A 9,252-nucleotide genomic window follows, 5' to 3' on the forward strand; every position below is an offset into this window, starting at 1 on the left:
AACGCTTGCTACTTTACGATTAGTTAATGTGCAGAGAGCAGTTCATGTGATCAAAGGCATGGTGTGGAGGATCGGCTATAGTGGGACATGCCTGGCAGGCTGCTGTTTACTGCTTGTGCTCATCCGATCCCTTCTGGGCGCCAGGTGCAGACCCTGGGAGTCCTTGATACCTGGAACAACAAAGGCAAGTCTCTGGCTGAGTGCCGGGTTCGCGGCTTGAGGTGGTGGAAGCTTGTTTTGTCGGGTGGTCGGATCTGTCCTGGTGGTGCTTCACGTCCGGTGCGGGATTGTGGTGGCTTAAGGTGGAGGCGAGTGCTTGACGTGGGGCAGGCTCTGCATTTTTGTTTGTGCCTCCGGTCCCGTCTTCGACGCCTTTTGCGTTGGTGGATTTTAATGGTGACTGCTTCGCTTAGCTGTGGTGGAGCTTGTTGGGGCTGTGGTGGAGCTTGTTGGGGCTTCCTGCTTGTTATTTGCTTCCAAAATTTATTAAAGAGTCTGTCCAGCTTAGACTCAATATCCTGCCATGCTTTACTGGTACCAGGAGGACACGCGGCTGCCGCCATATTGGGAGAGTCGCAGATGAGTATGTCAGCCTGGTCAGCTGTGCTCTGTGTGTCCATTAGCTCCAGACAACCTCTCAGGGGTGGACCGGGATAACCCCCACCGGTCCGAGGGGGGGGGGTAACGGAGCTCCTGCCGGGAAGTAGCTGCTCCTGGGCATCCCAGCCTCAGCCTGCACATGCCTAGTCCAGATAAATGTATGAATTTCAGGCTTATTTTGTAGATTAACAATGACACCAAATTAGATGCTAAGATTCTGGCTAATAGGTTAGCAAACATTATCCCCTTTATGATTGATAGAGACCAAGTAAGATTTGTAAAAGGCAGACAAGCACCAGTTGGAACCAAGTGAGTCATCAACTTAATACATCAAATTAAAGAGTCATGAGTTCCTTCTCTGCTCCTTTCATTGGATGCAGTGAAGGCTTTTGATAGTATCCACTATTTGAGAAATGTTATGGCAAAATGTAATGTGCCTACACCATTTATTTTGGCTGTTTTTGCTTTGTATTTTCACCCCACAGCAAAGGTCTCTGCATCTGGTTTACTGTCTGATAGCTTTCCTTGGACAAATGGAAAGCAGCACTGTTATTTTTTTCCTTTCAGTTGCCCCTTGTATCTTAATTACTCCAATCTCTCCTTCACCGCTTTTAATTTATTTACATTTATTATCTTTTCTTCCTTGTGCCAAATCTCGACTCATGGGCTCCTCCATTTTATTCTCCTCTGTTCATAATGTCTACAGTTTGCCCTTCTGTGGGATTCTTTTCACCTGGGGATTGTGGGTAAATAAAACATTTTCCAAGATCATGCTCACTGTAAGCAAAAGTAGTCTCTACACCCTATGATAAAATAAAAAGGTAAATAGAGGAACCAAAAGGGATTCATTTAAAAGCAAAACCTGAAAAGTGGCAGAGCTGCTTAAAGTGTCAATATACCTGCTAGAAAGTGAACCATTACAAAAGTGTAGACATCTTGTTCTACAATGCATTTTCTTCAACATCTGTCAGATGTAGCATTGCCCAGACACTAAAATGTACTGCAGCAGATATAATTTAATGTTTAGAGAGGTGAATGATTGGACCCCTCCTTAAACATTTTTAGCAGTAACCAGTGAGGAGCCACTGTTGTGACCTTCCCCTCTCACTGACTGAGCAGTGATACAAGACTTATCTGTAATTAAAAGAGCTCTACTAATACTTTCTATTTTTTTCACACTGAACAGAATGAGATATATTGTGTTTACCTAGTGTACCAAAATGGTAGACAGTTACTGTAATGTGACCCTATCTTGCAACATGATTGGTAACCCTTGCCTGCCTTGCTCTGTAACTTTCCCCACAGATGTCAATGCATCCAATAAAATACATGACAGATGTTATTCCTAGAGGCTGTCACAGTACAAACCAATCACAATAAAGGAAATAAATGTAGGTGTCACGAATATAGTTGCTATCAGTTTTTACAGAGCGTTTCCACTCGATTCCACACGATTGGAGCTGCTGTTTAGGGGAAACCTTTCTTATCCAATATATAACTGTTGGACAATGATTAATGGGATGAAAATAGGCTCCATAGAGTCAGGACTAGCCTATTTCTAACACACAAACTAAAGGGAGACAGGACAGGAGCGCGTACTGGTCATTAGAGTAGTGAGGCAAAGACAGATGAACAGAATGTCTGCAAGCAGGCAAAAAGGTCAAGGACAACAGAGGAGAATCAAGAGACAACCAAGGACAGCATTACAGAGAGCAACAATAGTCAGACAAGCTAAGGGTCAGATACAGTTGTGCTCACAAGTTGCATACCCTTGGAGAATTTGTAATATATGTACCATTTTTAAAGAAAACATGAATGAAGCAGGCAATACATTTTTTAAATTTTATTTCTTATGGGATTCATATTCAACTGTAGGCTATAATTGCATAGCACAATCATAAAAAACAAAACATGGCATGAACCCTTAGTTCTTAATACTGTGTATTGCCCCGTTTAGCATCAATGACAGTGTGCAATCTTTTGTAATAGTTGCCTATAATTCTTGCAGGTGGTACAGTTGCCCATTTGTCTTTGGTTGTCTTGCATGAACCACACGTTTGAGATCTCCCCATAGTGGCTCGATGATATTAAGGTCATCAGACTGTGATGGCCACTCCGGAACCATCACCTTTTTCTGCTTGTAACCACTGGAGGATCAACCTGTCCTTGTGCTTAGGGTCATTGTCATGCTGAAAAGTTTAAGAGAATCCCACACGCAGCCTTTATGTAGAACAATTCAAATTGTCTGCCAGTATTTTCTGATAACATGTTGCATTCATCTTGCCATGAATTTTTACAAGATTCCCAATGCCTTTAGAGCTCACACACGCCCAAAACATCAGTGAGCCACCACCATGCTTCACAGTGGGGATGGTATTCTTTTCACTATAGGCCTTGTTGACCCCTTTTTGTTTAAGTATCTTTGTATTGTGCTCCTTGAAACAGCCACAGTGTATTTTTCCAGAGCAGGCTGCACTTCTCCTGCGGTTACCTGTGGGTTTTTCTTTGTATCTCGGACAATTCTTCTTTCAGTTGTGGCTGAAATCTTTCTTGGTCTACCTGACCATGGCTTGGTATCAAGATATCCCCAAATTTTCCCATTCTTAATAAGTGATTGAATAGTACTGACTGGCATTTTCAAAGCTTTGGATATCTTTTTATATAATTTTTCATCTTTATAAAGTTCCATTACCTTTTGACAGTTCTTTTTTTGCTCCCCTTGGTTCAGTATCTAGCCTACTCAGTGCATCCACGCAAGAGCTAACAAACTCATTAGCTATTTATACACAGACACTAATTGCAATTTAAAAAGCCACAGGTGTGGGAAATTAACCTTTAATTGCCATTTTACCTTGTGTGTGTGTCACCTTGTGTGTCTGTAACAAGGCCAAACATTCAAGGGTATGTAAACTTATGATCAGGGCAATTTGGGAGATTTCTATTATCATTATGATTTAAAAAGGAGCCAAACAACTATGTGATAATTAATGGCTTCATATGATCACTATCCTTCAATAAAAGACATTTGTTTGCATGATTGTTGATATTTTCAATATCAATGCCAAAATTTCACAATTTCTGCCAGGGTATGCAATGGAGAAGGAACATTGCCAGAATTATATTCTGCATCACTATAGATGTGTGAGTGAGATTGCGCATCAAAAGTGGTTCAGGGTGGATGCACATTGTCAATATACACTACAGATTTATACTTAGCAGATCCAGATAATGTTACACATTGACTAGAATTAGAAAATCCGCTAAGAGTTTATCTTTAACCCCTCTAAGGACCAAACTTCTTGAATAAAAGGGAATCATGATATGTCGCACATGTCATGTGTCCTTAAGGGGTTAAGGAACTCTATAGGGTCAGGAATATAAACATGTATTTGACTATTTAGGTGGCCAACCCCCCTTTCCACCCTTAAATAGGTTTTAATCTTACCTTTATTTCAGCTCCACGTGGGTCCACCGGTGCTTGCTCTGCCCCTGCCTCCTTGGCTGAGATCAGCAGAATTGATTATCTCAGCCAATCCAATGCTTTGCAATGATTGGGTGTCCCTAGCAGTAATCTAAACACTGCCCTTTCTCTGAAAAGTCAGTGCTTACATTAGAATTCCTGCAGGGACAAGCTATAGACATCAAAACAACTACATTAAGCTGCAGTGATTCTGGTGACTACAGTGTCCCTTTAACTATTTCTATGGGGGAAATATGTTTAATTTAAGCACAAGATATAAGGTTTATTTTTTCTTCTGTTTCTTTTCTTCTATCTATTTTTTTTTTTTTTTTTGGGGGGGGGGGGGGGGGGGGGAGAGGGGGTAGATTGTTTTTTATTTAGTGCCAAAGATCTTTCAAGGTTTCCGTGTCAAACTCTTAGATTTTATATAAAAGAGACAGACTTGTATTACACACTTATAACATTTTTCTTTTATAATGTATTACAAATACAATTAAGGACAACAACAATAAAAAAGAAAACACATATACATTTCATAATAAGATATGTATACAGATATCTTGATGGATGTATTTATTTAATATCAGTGATCACTTAAAGGGACACTATAGTCACCAGAACAACTACAGCTTATTGAATTTGTTCTGGTGAGTAGAATCATTACCTTCAGGCTTTTTGCTGTAAACACTGTCTTTCCAGAGAAAATGCAGTGTTTACATTACAGCCTAGTTATAACTTCACTGGCCACTCCTCAGATGGCTGTTAGAGATCCTTCCTGGGTCATGGCTGCCTAAAATGCATCCAAACATTCAGTGTCTCCTCCCTCTGCATGCAGACACTGAACTTTCCTCATAGAGATTAATTGATTCAATGTATCTCTATGAGGAGATGCTGATTGGCCAGGGCTGTGTTTGAATTGTGCTGGCTCTGCCCCTGATCTGCCTCCTTGTCAGTCTCAGCCAATCCTATCGGGAAGCACTGTGATTGGATCAGTCTACCACTTCTGATGATGTCAGCAGACTGCTTGTTTTTCTGAGGCAAACCGCATGCAAATCAACAGCTTAAGGCTTGAATACAGTAAGATTTTGCTATATCTATGGAGGCATGAGTGGCCCAGGGGGGCTAGATGGTGGTTTTAACACTATAGGGTTTGGAATACATGTTTGTGTTCTTGGCCCTATAGTGATCCTTTAATAAATACTTGAGTAAATCCTCACTTTTCTGTCTTTTAATTATTTCTTTTAAGCTCTACATCCTAGTCAAAAGTATCATTACATCAACGTAGTTATATCTTATAATTTATTTTTCTATGTCGAACAAAGGAAGAAACAAACAAAAAAATAGACAGTATACAATCATTCACTACAATAAAACCTTTCAGTCAGTTTATTTTTATTTTATTGTCTCCGGTGTTTCAGGGTTCCTATTCTATGTTTTTCAATGTTATACCAACCTAGATTATTCTCCTTCCTTCTCTTCTGCCATTATATATATCTGGATATCCCAAACCATCTTGTAAGGTGCTTCTCTTAAGAACTGTGATTGGGATCCTAGGTTTTTTAGATGCCCAAACAAAGTTAGAAAATGCCAAGTCAATTTTTTTTCAGAATAGAGTTTGAGACTTGGTATGGCATTGCTCTAAACAAATAGAGAGGTTTTGGTAGTACATATGATTTTAATACACCAAGACGTTGCAACCATGAGATTTCCAATCTCTTCCATTGAGTCAATAATGTGTTAAGTTCCCCCCACAAGGTTTCATAATGAATTCCAAGAGTTTGCGGTATTTTAGGTCTGATCTTAATTTCTAAATAATCTATACATTTTTGATGTATGTTGAATTTACCTATATCCTTTTTCTGTTCTTCAGTCATATAAAATGTCAAAATGTGGGTTTTAGAAAGATTTAATTTGTAATTAGACAACAAGGAAAATAGATCTATTGCATTCAAAAGGGCTGGGACTGAGGATCATGGAGAAGAGCGTGAAAGTAGAACATCATCTGCATATAGTGTAATAGTATGTTCTTGCTGGCCAATCTTTATACCTTTAATTTCAATATTTTTTCTAAAAAGAGCAGCTAAGGGTTCAATTGATAATGCGTAAAACAGAGGTGCCAAAGGGCATCCTTGCCATGTGCCATTTTGGATTTTGAATGCGCTAGACTTAATTTAGGGACCTCTAACTTTTGCCATTAAATTCATGCAGAGAGCCTTTACTTGAACTAAGAATATGCCATCTATTTCAAACACCCGCAGAGTCTCCAGCATGAATCTCCAATTTACTCGATCAAAAGCCTTTTTGGCATCGAGAGCCATTAAAATGGAGGGGGTCTGTTTAAGATGGATTTCATCTAGAATGTTGAGACCCTGCGGGTGTTCTCCTCTCCTGATATACCCGGCATAAACCCAGCCTGGTCTGGATCAATAAGTTCATGGATCACTCTATTAAGTCTTTGTGCTAAGATCTTAGAAAAAAGCTTAATATATATATATTAATAAGGGAGATGGGCCTATAATTAATGACTAGTTTTGGATCTTTCCCTGGTTTTAGAATAGGGGAAATAATGGACTCCATCATTTCTGGGGGAAACCAGCATTTTCCCTAATTGAGTTAAACATTCTACTTAAGAGTGGATTGATTACTGGATCGAGAATTTGAAAGAATAGAGCTGTAAAGCCATCCGGCCCTGGAGCTTTGCCTCTTGTCATTTCCTTTATTGCTATTGATATTTCTGGTGCTGTAAAAGGATGATTCAAACTATTTATTTTTTCTAGAGATAGGGTAGGGAGATGCAGATCATTTAAAAATGATCTTATATCAGCATTTGTAGCCTCCGGATCTGTTAAATTATAAAGTGATTTATAACATGGACTAAATGAATTTCCTATCTGTGCTGGTGAAATACTATTATATATATAATATATATCATATTGCCATCACATATTATTTGTTTTATTCTGGGTTGCTGATGATATATTTTACATTTTCTGGTCAGTTCTTTCCCAGGCCTATTGTTGTTATAATACCAGTGCTGTTTTAAGCGTGATAGTGATTTCTCTGTAATTTTTCTATTATTTTATCCTGGATGATTTCTATCTCATCAGCAATCCTCTTTGTAGGAGTAACTTTGTTTTGTCTTTCTAATTGTGCCAGGGAAATATATAATTCAGGTATATCTCTACCTTCCTTTTTATTTATCCAGGATCCCTCTTAAAAAGCATTTCAAGGTGCACCATAATGTACTATCTTAAACTTCCCCATTATTGTTAATTTCCAAAAAGTCGTTGGCCTGTTTAATCAGTTCTAGTTTACTCTCTTCTGGTTTTAATATAAATTCATTAATTTTCCAATTAGAAGGTAGAAAAAAATGGGATACAGCTGCAAACCTAAAAACAATACAAACAAACAAAATAACATGGTGTAGTATGCTCTAAAACAATATATGACAGAGGATAGAGGATACTACACTATGTTATTTTGTTTGTTTATATTATTTTTTTTAGGTTTGCAGCTGTATCCCATTTTTTTCTACCTTCTATATACCTACTAATTAGTGATCCATTGGGAAGAATCACTTTGGGAAGTTGCCGATTAACAAATTAAGTTAAGTGAGATATATATATATATATATATATATATATATATATATATATATATATATATATATATATATATATATGTGTGTATATATATGGAACATGGGGGGGTGGTTGCACTCACCTGAACATGCTTAAATGGGGTGCTGCTGGGGGCCATATTATACAATAAACAATACACAAGATCCAGCGCACTCTCCTATCTACTAAACAGCAACTTCAATGTTGACAGATTTTATTAGTTTTTAAAAGGTTTTATTTAAAAACACCTTATCTAGGCAAAAAATAATGGGGATTTAGTTACATTATATGATCATACATTGCATAAGCCTGCCACAACGTCAATGTACCCCATCTTTGGCAGGTCCTACTCTCACAGTCTAATGTCTGCTCTTATGAGATTAACCCACTTACTTGGGAAAAAAATTCCATCTGAGGCTCTCTGCAGTACAAGGCTAAATAGGGACCTGAGATGAGGCACCTGTGACAGGGAGGGGTGCACTTGTACCTTATGGACCAATAGCTTCAGTAGGTGGGAAAGAAAATAAAAATATTATGTTTAGATGACTATTTATTTAGCAAATGCCACAAAAGCTACGAGAAGGCAATAGGTTGCATTTTACTGTGATAGAGTATTTCTAAATATTTTCCGATTTTGAAATTTAATAAAACAAACTAATAAAATAAAATAATGTATGTGTACATAACTTTTTCAATTGTAATAGTCTGACTTACCCAAAGCAAATAATCTCACCAAACCTCTTGCCTGTTAATGTATAATCCAGTGCTGCTGAATGTACAGTAAACATCCCTCCAATAATGATATCTCCTTCTTTATAATATTCATAGTCCTCAAAAGATGGTATTATTTGGAGATTACACATTGTAGCTGAGTTATGAGTTGAAAGCTTGAGGAGCATAGTTTGCAGAGCGAGCACAGAAAACAGAACTTGTAAGACGGCAGATATAAATGGTGACATTGCTCTATCAGAGTAAATATTAAAGCACGTTCAAATCCAAAGTGTATGCAGAATTCATTAGCATTTTTCCCCATCAGGTATCAGTATATCCTGTCTCTATCAGATGTTCTGATAAAGCTTGGGCTCCTCATTCTTTTATACTTTACAGCTCAATACACTGTAGAGCCAAATGCATTTAGGAACAAACATGTGCATTGGGATAAAGCAATTGTCCATTGCCTAAAATATTTTTAATATATGGTTCACCAGTCCTAAAGTTTAAGCAAACTAAATTGTCTATTTTCTAAAATTACATTCCCATTGCATATCTTATATTAGGTTGATTTAAAAAAAAAAACACATTAGATTTAGATTCAATTAATATTGTAAATTTTAGTTAAAGCAGACCTATCTTTTTCCCATACAAAATTAATGTCTGTGTTTTTTATATACTATTTTTAATTTCTACTGTGTCCCTTTTATAATTATGGATGCTGATATGTATGGACCACTTTATATAATAGTCCTTATTAACCCCTTAATGATGCATGCCAGAATTAATTCCCTTAATGACCCATGATGGAATAATTCCATCATGTTGTATTCTACCAGCAGGGAATGTTTTCCTGTTGGT

General features: G+C 37.6%; 1 protein-coding gene across 1 annotated transcript in view; it reads right to left on the reverse strand.

Moving 5' to 3' along the window:
- Positions 1–8,639, reverse strand: part of LOC134585613 (vomeronasal type-2 receptor 26-like) — a 48,940-nt gene extending 40,301 nt beyond the window's left edge. Inside the window, exons 1-2 of the mRNA XM_063441061.1 lie at positions 8,395–8,639; positions 6,280–6,478 (exon numbers count right to left, since the gene is read on the reverse strand). Coding sequence (XP_063297131.1) covers positions 6,280–6,478; positions 8,395–8,639 — 444 coding nt within the window. The remainder of the gene's footprint in view (positions 1–6,279; positions 6,479–8,394) is intronic.
- Positions 8,640–9,252: the final 613 nt, after the last annotated feature.

Source organism: Pelobates fuscus, chromosome 1 (assembly GCF_036172605.1).
Source record: "Pelobates fuscus isolate aPelFus1 chromosome 1, aPelFus1.pri, whole genome shotgun sequence".
NCBI lineage: Eukaryota > Metazoa > Chordata > Amphibia > Anura > Pelobatidae > Pelobates > Pelobates fuscus.